This window comes from Parus major, chromosome 2, assembly GCF_001522545.3.
Source record: "Parus major isolate Abel chromosome 2, Parus_major1.1, whole genome shotgun sequence".
Lineage (NCBI taxonomy): Eukaryota > Metazoa > Chordata > Aves > Passeriformes > Paridae > Parus > Parus major.
The window spans coordinates 146,657,535-146,685,020 of NC_031769.1; the positions used below are offsets into that span (position 1 = coordinate 146,657,535).

Here is a 27,486-nt window from a genome sequence, read left to right on the forward strand (position 1 = left end):
ATGTCTATATACAAAAAAATGTAAAAGGATTTTTAATCTTTCTTTATAAGATCAAACAGCTACAAAACCAAAACAAATACAATTTCTCATGGAACAGCTGAAGGCACTTTAATTGAAAAAATAATCCAGAATATATGACGTTTTTATGTACTGAGAAGCATATTATCAAAACAAAGACATTTTTGAAAAACATAAAAAACTAAGTGTTCATAAATAACACATAATTACTTCCAGCAAACAGGGAACCACAGCAACACATCCAGCAGTGGTTTGCAGGAATTTGAAATTATTGGAACAACACTAAGAAAAAGTGAAGGTACAGTGTTAAACAACTGCTTTATCTGCTGCAATTAGTTTCAGATTAGCAAATCATTTAGGTCCAGTATGAAATCTCTCAAGGAAATTATTATGGAAAAGCAGCTAAGTGCCTAACTGTGGTAATCCACACTGACCTTTGCTGAAGTCTTGAGGGTCCAGGGAGAGGCTGTAGCCAGGCAGAGTCTCCAGCAGCAGCTTGTAGCAGGCCCTCCAGCCAGGCTCGGGGATGCTGGGGGCCGCGCACTGCATGGCCGCGATGCGCTTGAAAAACGCCGATTTTCGGTGGAAACCGATGCGCTCGTACAGCTCCGACAGGATGCTGTAACGCTGGATCTTCTCCTCTTCTGAGAGCTGCAGTTTGAAGGGAAAATATAAAAGGACTGGTTTTTATCAAATATTTAAAGTGCTGAGTTTTAAAACACTAACAGGAGGAAAAACACGGTGGCAGACATTGGCGCTGCAGAAGGCCAGGGATTTGCACTCAGCCAGGCATGACAGCTTCTGCAGCCAAGAAAACTTAAGCTTGGTTCAACTGTTAACAAAAGCTGCAAAGATGAAGTTCTGCAGCTTCAACTTTATTTGTCAGTGGTACTAACAAGTAAATAGTCAAAACAGTCAGTAACAGCTAAACAGCTCCACATTGTATGGAAGATACTTAACGTGATATTCATGTGAGTGCAAAAATATATCGCTTCCAGGATTTATTGATTCACTAAGATTTTCATCCCTTGAAGATTAAATCTAATCTTGAAATCTCAGGCTATGAAAGCAAGAAACTACTGTCTCAATTTTTATGTCTCTAATTTTGTAAACCACAAATTTTTCATTCCATGAAATTGTACTGTGATTTATACACTGTGAGACTGAATCACAAAATCATAAAATGGTTTGGATTGGAAGGGACCTTAAACGTAATCTTGTTCCAACTTCCTGTCATGGGCAGGAATGTCTTTTTCTAGACCAGGTGGCTCCAAGCCCCATCCAACCTGGCCTTGAACATTCCCAGGAATTCCCAACCACAGCTCCTCTGGCAAACCTGTGCCAGGGTCTCACCACTGCCTTGCACAAAGCAAGTTTTGCAGGGTAGCAGTGAGTTCAATAGGAGCTTGTCCCAACAAGGTAAAAAATAATGTTAAAGTAGAAAAATGTCACAGAAAGACACAGACCCAAATTTCTTCACTGAGTCAAGTATTGGAACAGCCTGCCCAGGGACATGGTGGAGCCACTATCCCTGAAGGGCTTTAAAAGATGTGTAGATGTGGCACTTGGGGACACAGTTTAGTGCTGAGCTTGGCAGTGCTGAGTTAATGGCTGGTCTTGAGGTCTATTCCAACCTAAACAACTCCATGATATATTTGCACACTGCCAAAAAGTGAGGTGGAATTTAGTTAAAGAAAGTCCTGTTAGACTTAAAGTTGAAACCAACTTGATAAGGAACTACCACCATGTGCTTTTTTAGCTTATCAGTGTACTGGCCAAAGTCCCAAGTAACTTAATTCTTTTTGCCTCTGGCCTGAATGATAATCTTGCCTTGGAGTCAGCCAGCCACGAAGAAACTGCCACAGAAACTCTGGATGATTCTCACTCCGTGTTCCAGCAGCCAGCAGTGCAGACCAATGCTGACACCTAGTGCACAGGATCTGGCACAATCAAAAGCAATAGAATGTACTTTAAATTACTCTAAAGCTGCCAACACCTTTTGCAAAAGTGTTTCAAGCGACAAACTTCACCTAAAAATAGCCCTCAAGGACAGAAACAGTAACTCGTTCTTCAAAACTGGAAGTATCAATCACTGTGCTCAACTTCAGACGCTTTAAAGCTTGGACAGTCAAGGGAAGCTGATCACCACACTGGCTGGCTTTTACAAAAATGATTAGGAATTAGAAGCTCTCTTGTAAGCAGGTTCAAAATGTCTTTTAGCTGCTTAAATCCTGATATAATTACAAAAAGTAGTTTGTTCTCACAAGTCACTTCTAATTTTGGACATAGGGGTATGAGACACATCAAAGAGCAGTTTTCAGAGGGCACCACGACATTCTCTGACGTTTCAGATCTTTTTACTTCAGGATACGAAGAAATCCACAGAGCAGCAAAGCATTTAGTAAAGTTTCAGACAATTTTTAAAGCTGAAGTTGCTATTTTTTTCAGAACTGACCACAGAAGACAGTGCCTGGATGCTAAAGAACCGCCTACCCCTAAGAAAGACCAAGCCCTGTATCAAGAGTTGTGAAAAAAGGTAATTGCACCAGGGTGAAAACTTTCAGAAACCAATGCAGCTGGACAAAACAGAAAACACAAGAGGAAAACAGAGAAAAAAATTGGAGAAGTTATCAGAGTTCCCAAAGACAATCACTCAGAAGGAACACAAGGTCTCATACTGAAGTTACCTATTTATGCCATTGTTAACAGGTTAGAACAATAAAAAATATAGCAGTAAAGTTGAAAAGGGCAGAAGCACATGATCAGGAAATAAAGCAAAAGAAGCTTCAAAAAAAAACATATCAAAAGCTATTCCTTAAACACCAATACTGACAACGTTCACTAAATTCTTTAAGATGAGAAACTAAATTCATTAAGATAATAAAAGACAGGGTCATGCACTGTCAGGAGCACTATCTACCTAAATAGCATAATTGGAACAACTATGAGAGAGGCAGCAGATTCCCAGAAAGTTTTATTTTCATCATATCTAAGTTTTTTCCAGTGTTACATAACTTGTTGCTTAATGGTTGTCCCCAGAGTTACTCAAGTATTTTCCTCAGCTGCAGGAAACTGTTTTTCAATCACCACAAAAACAGCAAAACTGCATTTTCCTGAGCACAGTTAGTTATGTGTTACCATCCAGGAACTTAAAAGAAGAAAAAAATGAGAAAAAACCCACACAGATACTCCAAGTAATTAATTCTGGGAAGATTGCAGCAGGCCATTCTGCAACATCTACAAACATCTTTCCTGACCTCACAAATTTATAAAACCCTGTAAAGTGGCTGTAAAACAGACATCACCTGAAGCCCAGCATCATTTCCACCTGGTTAATTTTTATTTAACTGCTTTACCAGACAACTGCACCTGGAAAGGCTGCAAGTCACTATCCAGGTAATAGAGCCAGGTTTTTTTCTCAGACTTGTTTCAAGTCAGGCTTTCAAAGAATGCAGCTTTTTGTTTGTTTTTTAATTATTCCTTACTATATTAAAATTTTATAATCTCACATTCTCTGTAATTATATTTTACAATTTCTTCCTCATAACTGATGCAAAGTTAAGTCTTATTATTCTGCAGCTCATCAGAAAATACCAACTACATGATATTACTAGACTAAGTATGAAATTGAATTTATGGGTAGGAACTAGTTTTCCTGTTTGTAAGTCTTACACTTGAACCTGTGAGGTGTTTTTTCTGCTGCAGAATACTGGTTGTGCTGATGTTCTATTTACCTGCAAATGAAAAGCACTGTCCTACAGTTTATTCCCTCAGCTATCACAGGATGACTCCTTCCCTGAGTTAGTCCAAATTATTAATAATAACTCTTATTTGTTTCCATGTTTTATACAGTAAATATTAAAAAGGTAGAAATACAATTCCCAGCCATACCTCTCTTTACAGAAAATGCATTTCCCAGCCCTGGGGAATGCTCTGGAAAGATCATCCTACTGTTATTTCACATTATGCCAAGTTGCTCCCCAGCCATGCAGAGATCCCACTCTGTTCTGGTTGCAGGTTCACTGGCAGCTTAGATCAGGGCATGTTTTTCATATTGCCAAGCTTTGTGTTTGTGTTTTTAGGCAATACATATCAACTACTGAAGAGGCAAGTACTTTACCATTCACTGGGTGTTGGGGGTTAGGATTTTTGCTTCTGATTCTTTCTCTCATGGAATTTTGTCCCATCTGGTAAGACCAGATGTTACTCATGTTGGTAAGTGACAATAACGACCAGTACTTAAGAGTGACCAAAGAAACGGCCAAGTCAGGGAAGGGTGGAGCTGGCTCCTCTCTTACCTTGGGTTTTGTCTTTGAGAAGGGCAAAAATACCAAGAGATTTTTTTTTCCCATGTCTTTGCCTGAAAAGTCCTGATTTTCAGAGTTGTAATAATTTGGGGGGAAGGGGGTCACATTTTCTATTCTGAGGGAGGTTCCTGCCTTCCTTGTCAGACACCTGTGTTTCAAACCAAGACATTGTGTCTTCCAGTTTTCCTCTGATATAAAGTAAAAGTTGCTGTATCAGTGGTGTTAGGGAGAACAGTGTCTTCTCTTAATGGCAGTAATTGCTTCCAGAAAAAGAAACAACAATAATATTGGAGTTTGTAGGCAACAAGTATAATGGCACCAGAACAAGAGGATGGGTAAACAACAACAACAATGGGTGCAGAACTGCCAGAAAAGAAACAGGTTACAGAATTATAGAGAAGGCCTTTAGTACTACAAGGATTGTGGCAATTAAGGCACTCTGTAACAAGATTGATGATTTTTTTAACAGCTTATCAATTAATTATTGTCTCATTTATGCTTTGTTAGAAAATTGATTCCAGAGAAAGTATGAAATGAAAGGAAGTATTCTACCTCCCTCATAAATCTGCTGTCCCTGTCTGGGCTTAATAAGGTCAATGGTGTGGACTTAAACTGTTCATCTTCCCAAGATGTAATGACGAGAAACCAGTAAGAAACCTAACAGCTTTTTGTTAGTTCTTTCAACCACAGCAATCTCTCTGTGAGCCGTGACACCAAGCGTGAGACACTGCTCAAGTGTTAATGTTATTTTGTGGTGATACTGAGCACTTTCCACACAGTTCCAAACACTGATTTCCCTCCTGAATTCCTTTTTGATTTGGCTTAATTAAGACTTTGCACTACACAACAAAAATTTAGTTGATTAAGAACACTAATCAGACTCTTCAGCTCACTCTGCAACGCGCCATTCCTGATTTGCTCAGTTTCATTGCATGAGATGCAATCAAGAAAATTTTAAAAATCCACTACAGAGCAGTCCCAGGCAGCTGTTTTCCCCTAGTACAACATCACGAGAGAACAACAATGGGATTTTTTTCACCTTCACAAGGGAGAAGAAGCAACAGAGTTTAATCTCAAACTATATCCTCATGTTTTTAGATGAATTCACAATACCTTGTAACCCAGACTCACAGATGTGAAAATCTTCAGAAGTCAAGCTCTAGTCAGAAGGAAGGCAGTGATAAAGAAAATAAACTGGAGTCTCCTGAATCTAAGTAACTTCCAGTATATTCTGTCAAATAACAAGACAAAAATAAGTGGACTTTCCAACTGACCTGCCGGAGATTGATATAAACTGCATTTTGCAGAAACTCAGAGGCTTCCATGCTCCTCTTCTGCATTGCCAGGACTCTCACAGCCTTCACACAAGCCTCCAGTTCAATCACACCAGCATTCTTGTACTTGGAGAGGGAGAAAATTAAAATAATATTGAAGTATTGCACCTGTTAGATTTTATAAACATTTCTGCTCAGCACATAAGTCAGCTGTCATATCCTCCAAACCCAGCAACTCCTTAATGCTAATGGCCACACTGTTAAATTATTAACATTACACAAGTGAAAGTTAAGGTGTCATCTAAAATACTATTGTGCAAAACAGCTGTTTTCAGCCTCTTCACTCACTGCTCTCACTTTGAGACAGAGCACAGCTTCAGTCTGTGAATTCAGACAAGGAGAAAACTGGGAATATTGGAACCATTTGGGATAACTTCATATAAATGGTTGGTTGTGGGTGCTGCATCTGCAAATAAACTCTACCTTTACAATGCAAATGTTTTTATTACATTACATATTTATTACATTGCATACCTTACATTTTATTACATCCATTTTCTCTTTAGTTAAAACAATATTCCTGATAACAAGAGAATAAGAAACCAATCCAAGTGTTCCAGTACTTATCTGCAAAACCTTTGTTGTAAATGACTGTTCAGTGATTTAGCTTGCTTCAGGAAGCTAAGGAGACAATGTAGATGTGCATTGAACTGTTTGTGCTCAGATAACCAACAGGCAATTTTCTAGCCAGACAATCCAATCTGGTGATTTCCTCAAACAACACTGATACTGGATATTTGATTTGGCCCACCTCCTGCTGAATTCTCTTCACGTGTTTATATTTGAAAACCAATGGGAGAAAGAAAGCTCAATAATAAAATGCAAGAGTTAAGCCAGCAAAGCTGTCACATATTTCCCTCTTGTGCATTTGTATTAGAAAAGCAAATCACTGGAGATTGAATCTATTTTAGAAGGTGCTACAAAAGTTTTTTCAGCTGAGTGAGACCATAAAAAATATGCAGAAAGTGCTGCTTCCTCGGCATTCAAGCAAGGAGCTACTCTGGAACAGACAGACAGAAGGTAACTGTGCTTGTCTTGAAGGGTTATAAATCAGTCCTGACACAAAGTTCTTTGTTATTTCAAGTGATGCTGCAGTGAAGCACAATTATTACTTGCTGAGAGCACAGTGCATATTATAAATAATCAAAATATAAATATCCTGCCTTAAGCCAAACAAAATCCAATAATTTTATATTTCTAGAGACATCACACTCTTTCTAGATGAGCAACGTACCCTTAAGGTAACATTAAAAAGTTGAATGCATCCTTGACAATCATTGTTTTACTGATGGATTCTAATTTATCTGACACTATGCCCAGAACTATCACCTTTCATTGCTCCTGATCATAAATTAACTCATGCACACAACTGAGCTTGTTTCACTTGGAGAGTCTCCCTTCAATGTGGACATGAAAATGCCTATAATAAATATTTACAAGCTTATTCTAAAGATACTTTATCAAACAAGAGAAATACCTGAAATTAAAAAGTGATTAAGTAACTCCACTGCAATACAATTAAAATTATCTTTACTGTTGATGTGGACACTGAGCCACTATTTTCACAGTACAAAACCATTTGCTTTCTTTTCTTATTATGATTGCAGATATTAAGCTACTTTTCCATCTCAGGCTCTGAGCATTTGCACAAAAACCTAAACACTCCTCCAGAAGAGCTGGAACATGTTTTGCAAACCTCACCACCATGCTTTACAAGATCCTCCAAAACCAAAGCCTCAGCAGCTCACTGCTGAAAAGAACTTAAGGTGTTTGTTTAAAAATAACCAGGATTACCTTGCCATAGTAAGAAATGGCTTCTTTATATTTTTCTATGATGTCTTCAGGACTCAGGCAGTTCTTGGCACGTCCTATCTCAGCACTGGTATCTGCATTTATCCCGTTGGATGTCAGAGCACCTAGAACAGAACAGGGTCAGAAATGACCACAAGGGTTCTTGGCAAATGTTAAATATCTAAAAAGCAAGCTAGGGTATGCTAGGTCTGACACAGAATACACAAAGTACACTCGCCCCACCTAGACAGAAAGGAAATAATCTTTCACTTAATAAGAAACAAATATATTCATGATTTTTAGTACTTATCTGAATGTTTAGACTATGAATAAAATAGAGATTGCTAAAATTATATTATGGCCACATCTGAATAGATGGTTTTAATCTCTGAACTATTCCTACTTCTACTTTAAAACTGTGTTTCTAAACCACACCTTAGGAAAAAAAAAGGTTCAGACAAAACAGTAAGAAATTGGTTTTCTTATACAAAAAAAGAAGGCAAGAGACAAAAGGGTCTATATAGGGATAGGAATTTGAAATAGATGCCAAGGAAATCTGGGATATTAAAAAGAAAATGAAAATTTTATTTTTAGAATTTGATTTTATTGAGGAGTTAACATAATAAAATGAAAATACATCAAAGGTTTGGTACGGTTCAATATCTTTTTATGTATTACTTAATCTGTAGCATTATGCTGTAATTTATTTAGGATTATACATAAATTTATTTCTTCAAGACGTTTCTCTGCTAAAATGGCAAAAAAATCTCTGTGTCTCAGAGCTGGCTCTAACTGTCAATAGACAGTTAAAAACTACTGTGAAAGGTATTTCTGAATATACTGTGAGAGGAGAAAGAATGTTTCTTTACATACTTAAATGCTAAGGCAACTTTTTTAATATGTTTATTAACCTTAAGGAATCAGAGCAAGCGTTTAAGAGAATTTTAAGAGAATTTTTATGGAAGTGAAAGATGTTTGGTGACTGAGGGAATACCATGACACTACAGAACTACAGATGATCCTTTAGGTTGGACACTTCAAAAATATTTTAAAATCCTCACTACTCATGGAAAGAAATCCTGTTGATTAGAATTTATGGAGACACAATCATGGAACTACAGCATTTATTTTGTGCCAGTTACCCTTCAGTCTCTGTAATCTCTCAAGATTTATAGCCAAAAACTGAAGCATCAGTTTCAGTATCAGGGATCACTACTAGTTTTGGCAAGTGGCAATAACTATCTATACAATTGCAAAACACATCAAATAATACAAGAAAATATTTTGGAAACATGCAGGAAAATAAATGTACCTGGATCAATGAGAACTTCTTGTGCCCCTAAAAGGAGGAACAAAAATGATTTTTTTCAGCCTTAAATAGAGCCAGCAAAGTAAGTTCTTACAATGTTTTATAACATTCAGGCTTGAACAAAATCATTCAGATTTATCAGGATTATCACTGATATTGTGAAGGACTACCAATTATAATTCAAGTAGTCACCATATGCTAAATCTCATTTTGTCAATAAATAAATGTAAAAGTCCATAAAGTTGCAATGAGTTCTAAGACACACTAAGAATTTCAGAATTTTCAGTGTATAATTTAAAGCCACATCTTCTTTCCTATATTGTTTTGGTTAACAAGTTTCCATTACAGTCCACTTAGCATTAGTGACAGGACCTACAGTCTTTAAATCTCCTTGTGGGAGCTCATTTAATCTGCTCCATACTCTAGAACAACATTTCCAAGTCATTTTATCCCTTCTAATCATCATTCATTTCTCTCCACAGAATTTTCTGAATAATTGAGTCATGTCAATCCCATAAACCAGATTGTCCATGTAAGAGCTACCAAGAGTACTGCAGAGTTGTATTACCAGGTATGGAACCCCTCATTGCTCTAAACTTTGGTTAAACATGGCAATAAAATTGTTCATATCAAGGGTTAAGCAGTCAAAAAGAATTATTTTATCAGCAAAACAGACCCTTCAGTTGATTTGCTCAGATTCCACACAAGTGAAGCAGAGATTTAAATCTAGACCCAAATATACACCAACACTTCACTCAGGTGTCATAATTCTGCCTGGGGAAAGAGGAAGGTCAGGCAACAAAATCAAGATCTTAGAACTCCCAGCAAATAAAATCCAATAGAGAAATCCAGAACAGTCAGTGACCTAAGCATAAAGCAACCCAGACTCATCTTGTCTGACATACAAATCCCATAACTTACAGACTACATCCATATTTCCTGGCCAGGAGGAACTGAGCAAGTCAGAATTTTCCCTTACACTGAAGGCTGCAGAGACACATCCAGGAATTCACAGGGACACAGCCTAAACCTGTCCCCATACAAACAAAAGGGTTTAGATACCTGAGAAGTCAAATATCCCTTTTCACAGAATCACAGAATTATTTGGGAAGGGACCTTAAAGACTATCAAGTTCCAACTCCCTGTCCACAGGCAGGGGCACCTTCCACTAAAGCAGATTGCTCAAAAACCCCATCCAACCTGACCCTGAACACTTCCAGGGATGGGCAGCCACGGTATAGAGCAGAAGCTCATTTTGTATTTTGGAGCTTTCGTTCCAAAGTTGTTTCTACACAAAGCAAACACCCCATTTGCTGAGCAGCCAGGTCCCTGTGCTGTAGCCTAAAAATGCCAAATGATGGAAATCACAAGGGATTCTAGAGAAAGATGTTTCTCTTGGCTGGATCAGGGCAGGAAATGTCATCCTGTGAAGGCTGAAGTACAAGCACTATAAGAGGTGCAATTCCAGGTACTAGGGGAAAAACTAAAGGTAACTCCTACATCTACATGCCCTAAAATCAGGCACAAATGTCAGTTCCAAGTGAGGCATTTCTTGAATTGTGAAGAATTTGGAAACCCATTTTTTTTCTGGCTTTATCCCACATAAGGATTCAGTGGAACTTGTTCCCCAGATTAATCACTGCCCTCACAAAATCAATTACAGCAAAAGAGACTATAACCAGAGGTGCAGTCTGAAAAGATTTCAAATGAGAGGCACTGCAGAGTCAGGAATAGGTAATAAAAAGAAAGTTTCAGAAAATTTTGTAGGAAAATGACATCACAGTAACAGCTGTTTGGCCAGAGAGCTCAGCAGTTCACACCTCAAAACACAGAGATCATAACCAGAGCTAGGAAACAATATCTTATGGGCCACAAAGTAATATTTCAGTTTGCAAAGGATGACAAAAAAAAAATCTGTAATCAGTTTTTCTTCACAGAAAAGCCCTTTGAAAAATCTTGTCATATGAAACTAAAACATTTGTAAAACGTTTTACACATTAAAAGTAACACTTACAAGTTTGCAAACTGGACTTGGAAATACAAGACAGCTTAAATAGAAACCCAGCAAATATATACCCAAAACACATTCAATTATTCTGAGAGCTGTGACTTGTTACCTTTTTTAGTAACCAGGAGTACCCATGACAAACAAACAGTGCAATATCTCCTGATAAATATTCATTTAAAAGCAGACAAAGGTCACTAACCAGTGAAATTGCAACAGCCAATGTAAAATGCATTCATAGGTCATGGGACCAAATGCACAAATTTTAATGACTGGATATTGTATAAAAATTAGTATTCTGTCCTGAAATAAGGTAATTTTACTATCACAATTATCTGATTTCAACACATGCAGTTTATAATAAAGGTAATACAAAGCGTTTAGATTGTGACTTATAAAAAAATAAAGATGGGTGGTTGTTTCCTTTAGATGAAGGAGTTAATTTTGACCACATTGCACACAAGAGAAATTAACACCAGCACTTAAACCCAGCTATTTTTCAGCCCTGATTGAATGCATACACAGCAGCAGCTGTGCTGAGTTAGCCCAAAGGCCCATGTAGCTCACACTAATCAATGTATTCTCGTTTCCCTACCCCAGCCCAGCCTCTCCTGAAAGGCACAAAACCATTCAGGAGCTGTAACACCATGTGACAGGTGTCAGCTTATGTGACAGGCTCATCTGCACAACCACAAAGGAGCAGAGAGGATCACTGACCATCAGCTAAACACCAGTAACCAAATGAGAACTAATAGAGCTGTGTGGGGGTGAAGCCCAGCAGCTCAGATACACGAGCAGCTCTTACAGACAGGCTGAGGACTCACTCCCTACAGGGATATGGGGCTCACTGTAGGGAAAGAACATCTTGGGATTGTAGAAGATTCCTTCTGGGTTGTGGGGGATGAGTCAAAGACAAGGAGAAAGAGGGACTGAGGCAGTTTAGGGAACAAGCATGGAAAAACAGAGGAGAGTGCATATATGTGTGTGTGTGTGTTGGTCTAGGCACCAACAACTGGAATAGGATCTGGGTCTCAGCCTTGGGGGTTGAGGTGCCAGCAAGTGGTCCAATCCAGTGGCCAGCTCCTGGATAGACTGAGGCTGTGTGCTCTCTGTCTGTTCCTCCAGGCCTGCTGGGAATTCCTGCCCAGACCCCTGTCTGCCTGGGGACATGGATCTGCAGCAGCCTTGCCTCTCTCACACACACCACCAGATGTCTGAATGACAAGGACTTCCATGTCATCCTGTAGGCTGGATAAAGAATAACTCCTTTCACCTGCTTCTCCATCTGCTCAGCTCTGCTTGATGTCCCCCAGTTCTTCTCCTGGAAGAAACACTGAACCTTTGATTCCTACCCATCCTTTTTCACAATGTTCACTGTATTACAGATTGCTCTCATATTTCTCCTCAGCCATCTCTTTTGCAGTCCAAGAGTTTAGAAAAAGTATACTAAACCTTAAAAATTATGTTGGCCTACTGGCATTTCATTAACAAAATTTATTTATTACTTGTTGACTTTAGAATACCAAAAATCCCTGAATAAAATGTATCCAACTTAATTCTTTCTAATACATGCAGCTCTGTCAGATCATATTTTATAAAAACTGTCTGCATCTCTTCCAGCAAAATTCAAACTAACACAGACACTACTAACAATCAGGTGAAAAAATCAAAAGCTTTGCAATTCTATGCAAAGCACATGTGTTGACATTAACACCAAAACAGAAAAGTCATTGCAAAAGTCTAAAAACTATGAAAACAAATTCTTTCCTAAACCTCCCTCCTCTGATTAATTCTGCCATCTGTATAATTTTAGAGTTAGGATATGGGGAGAAGTTTTCAGATGTTCAGTGGTGGCAAACAGAATAAAATTGAGATGGCATCCTTACCTGGCCTGTGCCTGTTGCCTGCCTCAGCAGAAAGGGAACCTCCTTGAGCCCTGCGAGACCCAACTTTACCCCCAGTGCCACCCGGGTAGTGATAGATGACAGATGCTGAACACAACCCTTCAAGGGCAGCTGCAGAGAAAAGAAAAAAAAGCCAACAGATTAGTAGAGACATTTTTAAGAAGTGAAGTATCCTGTGGTAAAGGCTGTTTACACAAACAAAATATGCCTGAAACTGGAGGTCTAATGACAAAGGCCACAGAAAACTCTGAGATACTCAATGTGCTTTTCACCTCTGTGTTCACCCTCAGAGCTCCCATTGCCCCAACCCTACTGAAAGAATCTGCAGGAGTAAGAACTTGCCACAGTAGAGGAAGCTCACGTGAAAAACACTTAATCCAACAATTCTGTGGTTGCAATTCCACAAAACCAGGTAAGATGCCAAGAGAGCTGACCAAGGTAAGACCACTCTCTCGTCACTTCCAACAGGTTCAAATCCATTGGGGGAGGTTTCTAGTGGCTAGGAAAAGGAAACGTCATCTTCTTTGAGAAGGAAGTACCAGCACAAATAGATGAACATCAGCTCCCTGGAGAGGCTACACAGAAGTCCTGCTGGAAGCACACAAAGTGAAAGAAGGTGTCCCTGAACAGCAAACATCAATTTATTGTGGATAAATCAGTCTCTGGCAACTTCATTGCCTCCTATGAGGAGATGATAAGCTCAGCAGACAAAGGAACAGCAGTGGATTTTGTGTGTTTTGGCTTTCAGAACATCTTTGGACATGGTCACCCACTGAATGCTTGCAGCCAAATCAGGAAGACTGGGAGAGCTGGCCTATAAAATAGGTGGAAAATCAGCTGGACAGACAGACTCAAAGGCTTGTGATCAGCCAAATGGCTGCCTGGGACCAGTGGTGTCCCTCAGCGGGACTCATGCCTTCATTAAGTGCCTGGATGATTGCATAGAGCGCACCCAGAAACTTCCTGTGTGACACCAAATTGGGGGAACAGGAGGGCAGGCCTTCAATGCAGAGAGAACTTGCCAGGCTGGAGATAGAGGCTGGCAGGAGCCTCATCCCAAAGCAAGGCTGGTGGGAGGCCAAAAAAAGGGTCAGAGGATTGGAGCTCCTGGCAATATGAGAAGGAGAGAGAACTGGGCTTGCTCAGCCTTACAGAACAAGAGGCTGGAGGTTCATTTTCCTGCTGCCTTTAAAACACCCAGTGGGAAGGTAGGGAAGAGATGGAGGCAGGTGCTCCTCAGGGGTCCAGTGACCAGTTGAGTGCTGCCACAAATGGACACAGGAAGGTCTCCTTTAAGGTAGGACCAATTTATGTTTTATGGTTGGAGTTTTTCAAATTATAATCAGCAAAATGTTAGAAAAGGTTGCTCAAAGTCTGTAGAACTCATTAAACATGCCTGAAATTCCCCTGGACAGATCCTGAACAACCTGATTTAACTGGATGTGATAAATTTGATAAGTCTGTAAGTCTTACCAAATTTATTTACTTACTAACTTACAAAATTATCAAAATTACTTGGATTGGAAGAGTACTCTGGAGAATGCTGAGTAGAATTTGAGGAATCCTGAGCCAGTTAAGTTTTTGGAATTGTAGAAGGAAAGAAGTGGGAGGTCAAAAGCTGTTAAGGTTTTCACAGTATGTAACCTACAGGGCCATTAAGAAGATAAATGGGTTTCCATGTGGAATGAGAAAGCTGAAAGCAGAACTTCAGGACAGTGACTGTCCTGAAACGGTATGAAACTGAGAAGCAGAAATCGTGCTCAAAGATCATTTGTATGGCAACTAAATAACAAAAAGCAGGTATGAAAAAAAAAGAAAAAAAAAAAGGAAGGAAAGAAAGGATGGAAGAAAGGCAGAGGAAAAGGAACATGAAAGGAAATTATGCCAGTGGAAGTTTAACACTTGCAGCTTTGGGAGATGTAAAGACAAAAATCTTTTCCTAACAGTCCACAATGGGTATCCATAGGAAAAATTTTTAAAACACCTATACAAGTCAGTGAAAAAAAATCAAATATTTTCCAAAGAATCATTAAAAAATCAGACACATTTTCTTTTGTAAGTACATGCTTTTCTACAGTAATTTATCCTGTTTAGGTTTTCCTAAACACACTCCTTTCTCATGTCTTATTGACCAATTTTTGCTTCAACCCAATTTTTTACTCACACCTGATATCCAGATTTTGGTCACTAAAATCATTACTGCTTTTCACAATGAGTAAGAAAATTACAGAGGATAATTTGATTCACTTGGGTTTAGGTTCACCTAATCCTACCTCCAAGCCACAGGAAGTCATTGACAGAGCGCAGCAGTTCCACTGCCATGTGATAATGCACCAAGGAATCCTGCAGCATCCCAGCCTGCAGACACAGGTCTCCCACGTGCTTCCGCATCCGGCCCTGGCAGCGCTTCTTGTAGTGTCTGCAAAATGAAAGGTGCACTTCAGTTACTGGCAGGGAATGCTTCTCTGGGGTAAAAAACACCTAAAGGCAGTTCTCTTTCCTCCTTAATAGCAGATCAACATTAATTTACTCTCTGCCTCTATGGGAATATGAATGCTAACTACCCTAATATGCAAAAGGACCAACAATTTTAGGATAGTGGAAAAAAGCAACGTATCACAGGTTTTGGCTACACAGTGTTTACACAGTGTCTAAGGTTGAAATCCAAGATGCAACCAAAAGTAAGTATTCTATTACCAGCTGTTAAAACCAGGTGGGGCAGTGTTCTTTATCTCTTCTATGACCCATCCCTCATAACTCCAGGGAGATATCTTCTGTTCATGGGCCATTGATTCTCACTGCAGGACTGACAAAATGACATCATCCCATTGTGAGATGCTCCACCCAGGGGGAGGGGCCAAGCACTCCTAGCTGGATATAATCTGAGACTTGGAATAACCACAGTCAGCCTTTTTCCACTGGATCCCCAGAGGAAGACTAGGCTGTTCTACATCAACACTAGACTTTCAGAGGAAATCTGCACCCTTCTACAGGATCACTGCTTCAACAGAACCATGTCTGTCGCTCCAGGAGGACTGCAGCCAACACTTAATCGGACAGCTACCAACACCCTGACCAACAGGGTGTCAGGTTGTATTCTGACTCTGTCAGTGTTTTTTGTACTACTGCATTTTATTTTAATTTTCCTATTAAGTAGTAGGGGGTTTTTTATACATACTGGTCAAGAACTGCTATTCCTACTCCCATACCTTTGCCTTAGAGCCCCTTAATTTTAAAATTATAATAATTTAGAGGGAGGGGGCTTACATTTTCCATTTCAAGGGAGGCTCTTGCCTTCTTTAGCAGACACCTGTCTTTTCAAACCAAGATACACAGCTAGAGTCACATGCCCTGAAAACCTCCAAAGCAAGGTTCCTGCAGACTACAGTGAGTATTTGGCTGCCTGTCCCTAGCTGATATGCTGCTTTTTTGCTTTCCCAGGACACCCAAAAGCTCATTGTTAATCCGGGGTGGTCTCCTGTTCTGCCTTCTTCCTTTCCCTCAGGAGGGGATGGATTGTTCTCGTGCTTTCAGGAAACTGTTCTTGAATAAATTCCACAACTCCATGGATGCTTCTCATAGAATCCCTCACATTTTGTCTCTGAACATATCAAATGTGACCTTTCCAAAATCCTGCTCTGGGCCTCTGCTCTCTGCTGGGACCCTCTCCACACACAGCCCAAAGGTATCAGGGGCCCAGAACCCCCTAAACACTTCCCCCCACCCAGACCTCACAAACCTCCCCTGTTCCCAGCCCCTTCTTTTAAAGTGATGATGAGTGAAAAAGCACCATCATTTCAGGCAACAGCTGACAGGGTTTCTCCTCCTACTCTATTTTTACATGTTAAAATAAATGATGATGTTCTTCCCAAATGAACAGTCAAAGCCTGTTGAATATATTCAACAGACACCTTAATACAGCTGAAAAGGCAACTTGGGCAAAAATCTGTGTGATAAAGGCACTAATCCTACTATTGTATTTTTTTTTTTAGTATGTTTCAGCTAAAGAAACATAACAGATGCAAAGCAAGACACTGGACTTGGAAAACACATCATGGTTTAAGTGACAGTTCAGAACAACTCTCCTCTCTCAAGTCCATGAACAATCTTCCTGCTCTCCCTTCTGCAAAAGTTTTCCTTGGCAAGATTGTCCTTGCACTGTAATTATAAAATTCCTTCATGAGTAAGAAATTTAAACGCCAACTTAGATATTTTATTAATTTATCTATGTTACTTTCAATAGTATATCTTGTTCTAACAGTGTCTTCTAAGCACATACAGAGAAGTATGCAAATTCACTTATGATACGACACTCAGGAAAAATAAACTCTAATTTCTTCAAATAGTTTAAACTAAAATAAAAGTCTATCATAAATAAAATTTTAATTAGGAGAATTGGGTGCAGATGACATTCTTTATTCTATACATGAAGTCCAAAGAATCTGGTAAAAATACAAAGAACCATGCTGGATTGACATAGCTGCAAATTTTGAGCTTTTAGGAGATGTAGTGATATTTTTCAATTTAATTAATTTCATCAGAAAAGCTGTTGAACAGGTTTCCCAGAGAAGATGTGGATGCTCCATCCCTGGAAGTGTCCCAGGCCAGGTTGGATGGGGTTTGGAGCAACCTGGTCTAGTGCAAGGTGATCCTAACTGTGGCAGAGGGGTTGAAACAAGATGATTTTTAAGGTTTGTTCCAGCCCAAACCAGCCTGTGACTTTTTAAAAAGTTAACAGAACTATTTGAACTTAACTTTAATCAAAAAAGAAATTAAAAAAAAAAACCCTAGGGGTACACACACTCTCCAGATGCTGAACTCTTATTCCTAGAGTGAGACCTTAATACAAGAGGAATGCCAATGTTATGGAATGAAACCAGGTTTGGGGCTGTGGGGGTTTTTTTCAAGCAAAGAACTTCCCAGAAGACCCTAAAGATAAACTGAAATGTCACTGAAATAATCTCCATCAGGCATCTGAACAAACTGTCTTCATGAAGTCTGTAATGTAAAAATGATAAAAGAAAAAGAGGCACAGAACATATGAAATGTAGGAATAAGGACATTCATTTATTTCCTCTAGATCTGAAGGCAGAAAGGCCAGAAGGAATGGCAAGAATCCAAACAATTACATGCCACTGGTTTATTTGCCTTCAAGGCTATCAGTTTGGCCTGGGTAGTTTACACCAAAGAGAAGCATCTTTTCAGCCACCAAATGTCTTATTCCTTGCAGTTGGTTTGAAAAAGGGAGATAAAGTAACTGATCTATATGGATGGGGGACAGAAACTGAAAGAGAAAATATACAGAAGTACAGACAATGGCCTTATAAAAACTAAAGAGAAAAGCTATCAGAACCAGTGTTATTGTCTACCAAAAAAAAATGGAAATAATGAAAGACAAGAAATATGTCTCCTATTGCTTTTCTCCATCTAAAAAAGTTACAATACCAATATGTTTGCACTTCTCTTCACAATTCACAATTGATATGAAGGTGTTGACATTAAATGAAGTTCAATACAACTGTTGTTCTTTATTTTTCAGATGTGTCAGGAATTGAAATAATTGTCTTATTTTTCAACTAGCCTGTATTTTATAGGTATTTTAAGAACAAAAATGCAAGAAAATTCAAAGTGAAAGCTAAAGTTGCTCTTTATGAACTATGGAAGGGCACCAAATCTTACCAAGATTTCAGTCTGAGCTTTGAGTTATAGAAAAATAACTCATCAAAAAGTTCCTTCATAATCTGGAATCAGCATTGCACAAGAGAGTTTAAATTGATTATAAATCAGATTTTTCTACTCTGTGCACTCCAGATTGAAAATAGCATTGTAAATGTTATATTGCTTTAACTGGTTTGGGTTTTTTTAAGTTTTTATGTAAGTAGTGAAATTGGAGAATCACTGTTTCCTTACACAGCTATAATTCCTTTCAAAGATGCCACTGCTCCCAATTCCCTGTCTCTACACTTTCAAGCAATCTTTGTTTATGGACAAATTAAAGTTCTTATTCTCTCAAAACTGTACTTTAGAAGTGTTCTTTCAGATTTTCCAGCTAGCAGATGATTAAGTTCATAAATATGAGTCATACAGCAAAGGAAAAGAGATGATGCCTGACTCCTAAATCAGGACCTGATACCAGAATAGTTTTGATCACACAGCCTCACCACCAGGTCTTCCTTAACATATTTCTGCTGCTGATTTATGCCCATATCAATATATCTGAAGTTTGAAGGCATTTATTCACCCAGACATCAATAAACATTGCTCACAAAAACACTGTTCTTTGGGAAATTCTCCTTATTTATAGAGAGATAATTTATTCCTGGTGATGAAGAAATTTACTATTAATTATTCAAGGACTGCTTTCATTCCACCTGTTATTAGGCTCTTTAAAGATCCATCTCCTACAATCTCTGCAAGTCAGTGCCATCCTCTTGGAAAATATTTTCTCACTAATTATAGAGCAAGTTTGTAACAAACAAATGTATAAACTGTTTCTTAATTAGGCACTCACAATTAAGTACAAGAAAATCAATTACTTCAAGTATATCCAAAAAAGACAAAAGGCAAAAACTTCATTGAAATGAAACCCACTCTCCATAAACTGCAAAACTTAATCTACTTCACATTTGGGAAGCCTATTTAAAAAAAAAAATCCAGTGTCTACAACATCAGGCCCTTAAAATCCTGTCCAAGGGACTCGTTGTTTCTTCGGTGCATCCTGGGGTGCAAATTTAATGAGAAAAAAGTCCTATGAGCATATATATTCATATACATAAGTGTGTGTGTGTATATATATCAGCATAAAATGATGATTGTTCATTTTAATACTAAGCTAGTTTTGCTTCACAGCTTTAGCTGAAAAACCTGAAGTGAGAAGCTTATAGATATCTTCTCTGCGATTTATTTTTTATTAAAACACTGTTTAAATATTTCTGCTCTCTCCTGCTTAATTCTAATCTATTTAGGTACATATAAATTAACAACTATTTCCTCTAGGAGAAGAGGACAACCTTTCTCTAGGCCAGTTCCTTGCAGCATCCTACTGCCAAGGGCAGCTCATAGTAATTTTCCCATGAGAAGACCATTTACAACATTAATTTTCAAAGAAGCACCCAAAGCCTTGCCCTACAAACCCTCTCCTGAGTGTGATGCACTCAGAACCAGGCTCAGGGAAGGCAGTGCCACCTCATGCAGGACCAGCCAAGGAATGCTCTTTGCTGTCAGTCACCCAAACTCCTCTTCTGAAGGGCCTCAACACAGGGAAAAATTCCACAGACTACAGAACTAATTCAAAATCTCATTTTCTAAAATTAGTTGGGTTAATTCTCCACCAAACATACTCTTATATTCACAGGAATCACCACAATCATGACCCATCACCACTGCTACTACTTCAAAGTGGAGGACAATAAATCCAGCCCAGGAACTACGAACTACTCCATTTCCTTTTCTGCCTCATTTGCTCGACAGGATATGTGCTTTATTCTTTCATCTCCAGCTCTTTTCTAGAATCCCAAGATAATTTTATGGAATATTCAGTGCAACAGAGTTATATTTCAGGACAGAATTTATTTTCACTACAAACCATCCAGAAACAAGTTTGACTTTCTGGATCCTCAAAATTTGGCTAAATTTACAAACAAGAAACATGCAAAATCAATTCTCAAAAGTGTATTCATGCAAAATGCTCCAACAAAAATTTCCATCAAGTTCTACTACTTCCAGTTAGCATGCAGAGCTATAGAGATCACCAACCATAACATTATCCAGACTTAGAGACACAGCTAAGGCATTGGATCGACTGCCAGAACTTTTGAATTTGGAAATCAAACACAGGCAGCAATAGCTTCATGGCTTTGGAGTTTAAAAAATAAAGCAAATTCCAGAGGCCAGCAGCCGTCTAAGCAGACTATGTGTGTCCTACAAAAAAACTCAGCATTGCTACCAAATATAATTGCCAAACGTGCCAAAAGGGGGCAACTGCAGTGGTGAGGCTCCAGGCAGCAATTATTTTTGTGTGTACTGAAAAAATAAAAGATAAAAAGCAACACTAAAATATGCAATGAAGGCGAAGTGGAGAGGCAGAATATGGGAAAAAAGCTAACTACTTTCAAAGATACACAATCACATCCTACCTTTTTAGACCCAACAACAAACTCACAGGGCAGTATGAGAGAAAAAGGGGGAAAAAAAACCAGAAAGGAACAAAACAGAAATTAGAAAGACAGAGAACAGAAAGAAAATTAACAGCCACATACACATACTGAGATCATCAACTTTGATAAATCAGTGCACAAATCCCAGCTATGACACCATGTAGAGAAAGGCTCATCTATAAACAAGGCCCTACATCTTCATCCCTCTACAGCATTAAATGATGCCAGTGTTAAAAAAATAAAGAACCTAAGACACAAACTGACGTAAACAACATTAAAATGAGCTTATCCAACTAGATTTACAATCATACTTAGGTATGCTTATTTTTAGCTGAAAACAAATAAAACACAACAGTTAAAAGAAGTGGGATTTTCAGTATTTCTGGCACATATGTTTCCTAGTTTTCAGTTTGTAGGATGTTTTTATCATGAGAACATGTCTTTCCATTGTTCTCCATCAATCTCCCAACCTCTACAAATAACTATCAAGTGCAACTGATTTTAAAAACTTCTTCAATTATCTTCAGCGGCCCTGTGACCACATAAATATTTTGTCCAATTTACAGCCAAAGAAACAGAAAAAATAAATCAATTTGCCAAAATCCCCTGTTGGCTTAATGATCCAGGAATTAAACCAAGGTCAGCATTTCAGTTCTACCATTTCTGTTTAACAGGACAACCCTTCTTCAAAATATTTTAGGGTTTAACCCACTACTTTTAATATATAAAGTTCTCTACCAGACAACTAAAGTTCTTCTACACACAAAATTCAGTGAGTTCATGTATGTCCTCATCTCAGTCAGTTTCTGGGAGTGCATCTCTCCTGCTCATTACACAAGCAACTTGCAAAAGACAAAGATCATCCTCACTTTTCTCAAGAATTACCTTATTTGAAATAATAATTCATCTTCCTAATTTATGAACTTTGCATCTTAAAGGAAGCCAATCAGTTGGCTTCCATGGCAATTATCATGTAATCAAGCTAATGAAAGTCTTCTAACTGGGTGAGGGAGAAGATCAGGTTTACATATATATAGCCCTGATCATCATGTAAGTATTAACCCTAATATTTCACCATAAAATACTTGGAGAAGAGTATATTTTAAGATACAAAGTATGTTCAGTAGTTTCAATTAGTCTTCAAATCTCGTGATCAGAATTATGTGGCCCATGTAAATTCTTAACATATTTGCTCTCAATCTATGATCCCAACAGCTCCAGGCTACAGCTGCACCACACCTTTAATTAGACATTTGCTACACACTGCCATTTAACTTCCATTTTAGAAGTTATAGAAGATGTGCTTATTTAGCCTAAGTAGGCATCCACAATTACAGAAGCAAAGACATACCCACTGTTACAAGAACAGTGTTTCTTCTTTGCCATCTATTTAATAGAGAACATTTGTGCATTTTAAGTAATTGGTTGCACACTGACTGGGAGGTCAGGATACAGGATATACAAAAACTGCAAATAGACAGAAAGTATATAAAAAAGATCAAGGGATTTTCTTTACCTTTAACCCTTCAGAAATTTCCACCTGTTGTAGAAAAAGCTGTTTCATTTGCCTCAATATCTCAATATCATCATGTTTTTATTTCTTTCTGTAAAATCAGTATGCTGACAGACTCAAAACCAATAAAGTAGCAAAAGTTGCTCTACAAGATGTTCTCATACCATTTCCTGCATTCAAAAAACCTTGAGCCCTCCCTGAACAGAATTACAAATCCAATCTTGCAAGAACAGAAACTGGTCTCTAGCAGAGAAGGTCCTTCCTAGCCCTGTCTCTCGCTGGTATGCAATGCTATCCCTTAATTAGTCAATCTGTCACTACAGAAGGGAATGTGCTAAAATAAAATCCTGTGAACTGCAATCCAAGCAATAAAAAACTCCCAAGTAATAAAATGCAATGTTATTATCACCAAGTCACATCCAAAGACCTTGGCTTGAAAACATAAGTTAGTTTAATAAACTGATCTGTGTTCAACCTTATTCCATGGACCTGAGTTTCTGCTTTACAACAGAGGGAAGAGAAGCATCAGGCTACATGAGATGTGCCTAGAAAAGTTCCTGTGCAGTGAAGCTAGAAATACATTTTCATTCAGCTTTCTGAAGCTTTAATGTATAAATCCTGAATTTTAAAACAACTGGAAATACTAAACTCCACAGCAAAATAGAACTGAAGAACTTTCTTACTATGGAATTGAAAAATTAGAGTATTTAACACCTTTTCCTTGAGCAGTTCGGTGCAGCAAACATTTCAAGTACATCCATTGATCCAGACTTACTGAAAACCTCTTTGGTATTCAAACCTCCCAGCAAGGGTATGTGCAGAGCTGAGCCAGTGATTAACTCTGGATAAACCCCTGTGTCTACACAGGCAGGGTCACACACCTTCCATTTTGCAAAGAACTGAAGCATCACACAGAATCTGTTTGAACTCCTCACTGCAAGAGCATCAAATACCTGCTTGGAGATGTGTGGGCACACACTCTGCTGTCACTCGAGCTCCCCACCAGCTCAGAACTTTACAAGGAGTATTTCCCACTAGCTACAACACAGCTACTGCTCAGAAATAAGTTGTTTATCTAAGGAACCAATTTCCAAACTACAGTTTTTCAGATGATGCAGCTGAACATCAGAATTCATTCTGATTTTGAGATTCTTGGGCAACAATTGACATTTTCTACCTATATGGAACAGGAAATTTTGATTACATTCATCCATATTTCATTCAAAGTGAGTGATTAAGGACAAGATTCTAAAAAGGCTTGTACAGTCTACACAACTTTACCACCCATGTACAAAAATCAGTACCACAGTAATTCATATTGATAACTGAATAATAGTGCAGGGACAAACCAGGGACCAATAAGTCAGCACCAGTTTAAGTACCCACAAAAGAGAAGCAGGACACTGGGGTACTGATGGTCCTTCAAGCAACCACAGATAATTTAACAAAATGCTTCAAACTAATTAGAAACCTAGAATGCTTTCTTCCTGTTTCCAAGGCCAGGACTAAATACGCAGTTGGAGCTGATTAATGTGATCTAAAAGCTTCACAAACCTGTCTGGACACCTCTGAGCTTTTACATACACAAATAATCTCTGCTGGCATCCCTACATACAACACAGATATGAACACTACTACACTACAGAGTGTTTCCCCATCTCTGTCTGCCAGGACAAAAGGTGGTTGCTCCCATCCCCTTGATTTGACTGCAAACAACAGAGTAAAAGAGATTTTGCACCTGCCTGTAGTTTTCAAGCCAGAATTACTTATCCCATGCACAGAACTATGCAACACTCAAATCTGACAGATGAGTATGCAAATGAGAAGGAAGGAAAAATGGAGGGAGAAAACTCCAAAATACAAAAAAAAAAAAAAACCAAAACAAAACAGGTAGCAAAACAAGACAGGTAAAAAGCGATAATGAATAATTACATAAAATAAAGAAGGACAGGGAAAGATGCTGGACTTCATCATCAAAATAAATAGTCATTGTCTCACAAAATGAAAAAGTAAACAGAGGTTTAAAGGGAAAGAATACAGTAAGTAGGATTAGTCAAATACTACTCAATATGATATAAAAATAATTTCATGGACTCTAACCAAATTTTTTTATTAGTAATGTATACCTATAAAGCACTGGAAGTTTTCCAGCAAAAAGTCTCATTACAGCAGAATCTGTCAAGCCATTCCTGTGTCTTCTTCCTGCTATTTGATGAGCTTCATCAATTAAATGTACATATATAAACAAGCTTAGAATCTCAAATATGGTGAGACTGTGTGTTAAATTCTCTTAAAACAGAAAGACACAGAAAGATAAGGGCACATCCTCTGCTGAAACAAGGCTCACTTTGTCCCTTCTAATAGGCTTATTCTAAATGCTGGCAATTGTCATAGATGTGTTTTTTAAGACCTGCGAGCTGACAAAAGTAGCTGCTTACCTACTATCAGTGTCCAGACCTACAAAATCCTTCTTCTCAAAAGGAACACAGAGGAGGGGGATCTTGTCTCCAGACTTATCAGTGGCTCTGTCAAGACGCTTGGACTCCAGGACTATGAAGAGGGACTCGATAAAATCTTCTATTCTCTTCTCCACAGTTTCACACTCGTCATAACTGGGATAAAACGCCACATCTGTGCGGGGCTGCTCTGCAATCTCTCCTTGAAGCCCGAAGACAAACAACCGGGAATCATAGAGAGTAGAGCCATACATTTCCTTCTGAAGATGGAATTTTTCGAAAGTCTGAGGCCATTCCTTTGCTGAAGAACACTCTGTGATAGTGATCAGCCCCACGACTTTGCGGTGTGTCTGAAAATCCCCCCACTCGTTGTTCTCTGGGGGATAATGGTGCCTGTATCGGATGTAGAGCACTCGCTGCGAGTCACGCACATTAACTTGGCTCACAGCTGAAATCCGCTTGTAGATCCTGAAAAAGCTCTCTTCAGGTACAATGCCAACGGGCTGAACAACAACCAGGAGGGTCTGATGATCCTCAGCACACTGCATGTAGTCAGGAACACTCATTTTGCATCAACTGTGGGCTAGTGAAAGAACAATGCATATTATTTGTTAATGTTCAGAAGCACATGGGATTGCTGAATCTAAGAAGGGTTTCGATGCTAAACATTTTGCACCCTAAATATATGTGCTACAATACCACAATTTCATTCATTATTTTACTAAATCTTCAACCATGTAACCTACTGATGTTACATTGTGACACTTAGTCACCTATCAAATAAAAATCTGTAAGTAAGTATTTCCAAGTGAATCTCACTCTCTGTGCAGCTACACAAGCAAGCCAACTCACAAAAGTCTCTACCACAGCCACTAGGCAAAAATATCAGCTCAGGAGAGCCTGTCAGACTCAGGCTCTTAAGTCTCATTTTCTTGGGGAAATATGCAAAATTGTGTGGAGTGAAACGTAAACAGGTAACAAATTGGGATCACCAAACTTTAGATAGTTGTCAGTGCTTGCACATGGCCAAGCAGAGGAAAATCAGGACCAGAACACCTATTCTTGAAGAAAAGCGAAGTCTTGCTTTCTCAAAACACACACGGGTAAGGACCAGGCAATGTTTTCTGCCTTTGCATTTAACTATTTAGAACCCCTTTTTTCCTGAGCTCTCTAAAACCAATTACTGCACTGCAGCTGAGTCTTGAATGAAGATGCACATCCCTGATATCTTTCATTTCTGAGACCTGCTGGACCCCATGGTTCCCTTTGTGAATTTCAGCTCCGAAGTCCTGAACCGTAAATACCACCAAAAAACACAAAAAAAACCCCAAACGTCCACAAAAACAAACACACGGACAAAACAAAACAAACGCAGCCCAGCTTTTAGGCTTGACACCATCGGTTTTACAAGCAGAACGACGAGTTCCGAGCCCACGGGGACACAAGGGACAGAGAAGCAGCTGCCTTGAGGAAACGGGCTCCTCAGAGCGACGGACTGTACCTCCCTTCTCCCACCGCACTGCCCGGGGGCTGCCCAGCAGCCCCATTCCCGGGGTGCAGCCCCATTCCCGAGGTGCAGCCCCATTCCCAGGAGAGCAGCCCCATTTTCAGAGTAGCAGCACCCTCCTGACACTTCCCCCCGGCAGAGGCCGCAATGGGTAGGAGCTCGCCCCTTTCCCTGTCCCCGGGCATGAGCCGCTTTGGGTCGGCCAAATTTAGCAAGGAAAACGAATAAACTGCAGAAAAGCCAGGCGCAGCAGAGGCGCGGCGGAGGCGCATAACCCCTGAGCCCCGTCAGGGGCAGCGAAAGGCGCCGGGGAGCTGCTCTGGGGGGAGCGGCTGCCGGGTGGTAACCGGGGAAGGGACACTGACAGCCCGGGTAGGAGCCGGTCTTTGGGCGCGGGGGCGGGCGGTAAGCGGGGAGGCGGCACTCACAGCCGGGATAGGAACCGCTCTGGGACGGGGAGACGCGGCTGCCGGGCGGTAAGCGGGGAAGCGGCACTCACAGCCGGGACAGGGGACGCGGCTGCCGGGCGGTAAGCGGGGAAGCGGCACTCACAGCCGGGACAGGAGCCGCCCCGCTGCCGCCGGAACTGACGGCAATGGCCGCTCCGCCCCGCATGCGCGGCGAGCCAGGGCGGGAGAGCCGTGAGGGGACAGCGGTGATTCTCCGTCGTCGTCTGCGGTACTGCTCCTGGTGCTTCCACGGGGACTGGAATCTTTGCCTGTAAACACGAGGCATTCCTCAAAGAGGAACGCGTTAAAATGAGTGAATGAATGATTCACCTAGGTACTGAATTTCAGCCGACTGAAATGAAATGTGTATGAAAACTTAAAGGGCTCTAGCCCTTAGAACGAAGTGAGCCTTCCTGGCATTCCCAAATCCCGAAACTTGTCTGGTGTCGTAGAATCCTCCAGTCCAAGTGTCAACCCAGCACTGCCACTGTTATCCCTAAACTGTATCACCTAACTCAGCTGCCTCTTAAAGCCTTCCAGGAATGGTGATTTCACCACCATGGGCAGTGTATTCTAATGGCTGACCACCCAAACAGTGGAAAAAAATCTTTTTCTAATACCTAATTGCATCTCCCCTGTCTCAGCTTAAGTCCTTTTCCTCTGGTCCTTATACTGTTGGGACAGCAAAGAGGCCAGGCCCAGCTCACTACAGGCTCCTTTGAGGTAGCTGTAGAAAG

The 27,486-nt window shown here is 39.7% G+C and overlaps 1 protein-coding gene across 5 annotated transcripts in view; it reads right to left on the bottom strand.

Moving 5' to 3' along the window:
* Nucleotides 1-26,887, bottom strand: part of TRAPPC9 (trafficking protein particle complex 9) — a 444,786-nt gene extending 417,899 nt beyond the window's left edge. Inside the window, exons 1-8 of one of the 5 annotated variants that reach the window (XM_015618282.1) lie at nucleotides 26,800-26,874; nucleotides 24,776-25,379; nucleotides 14,942-15,087; nucleotides 12,651-12,779; nucleotides 8,763-8,789; nucleotides 7,454-7,575; nucleotides 5,600-5,725; nucleotides 453-669 (exon numbers count right to left, since the gene is read on the bottom strand). In XM_015618282.1, the coding sequence (XP_015473768.1) occupies nucleotides 453-669; nucleotides 5,600-5,725; nucleotides 7,454-7,575; nucleotides 8,763-8,789; nucleotides 12,651-12,779; nucleotides 14,942-15,087; nucleotides 24,776-25,359 (1,351 nt within the window). In that variant the 5' untranslated portion in view covers nucleotides 25,360-25,379; nucleotides 26,800-26,874. Of the gene's footprint in view, nucleotides 1-452; nucleotides 670-5,599; nucleotides 5,726-7,453; nucleotides 7,576-8,762; nucleotides 8,790-12,650; nucleotides 12,780-14,941; nucleotides 15,088-24,775; nucleotides 25,380-26,728 lie in introns of all 5 variants that reach the window. The other 4 variants (XM_015618287.2, XM_015618284.2, XM_015618285.3 and 1 more) reach the window with 4 other exon arrangements.
* Between the last annotated feature and the right edge of the window lie 599 nt (nucleotides 26,888-27,486).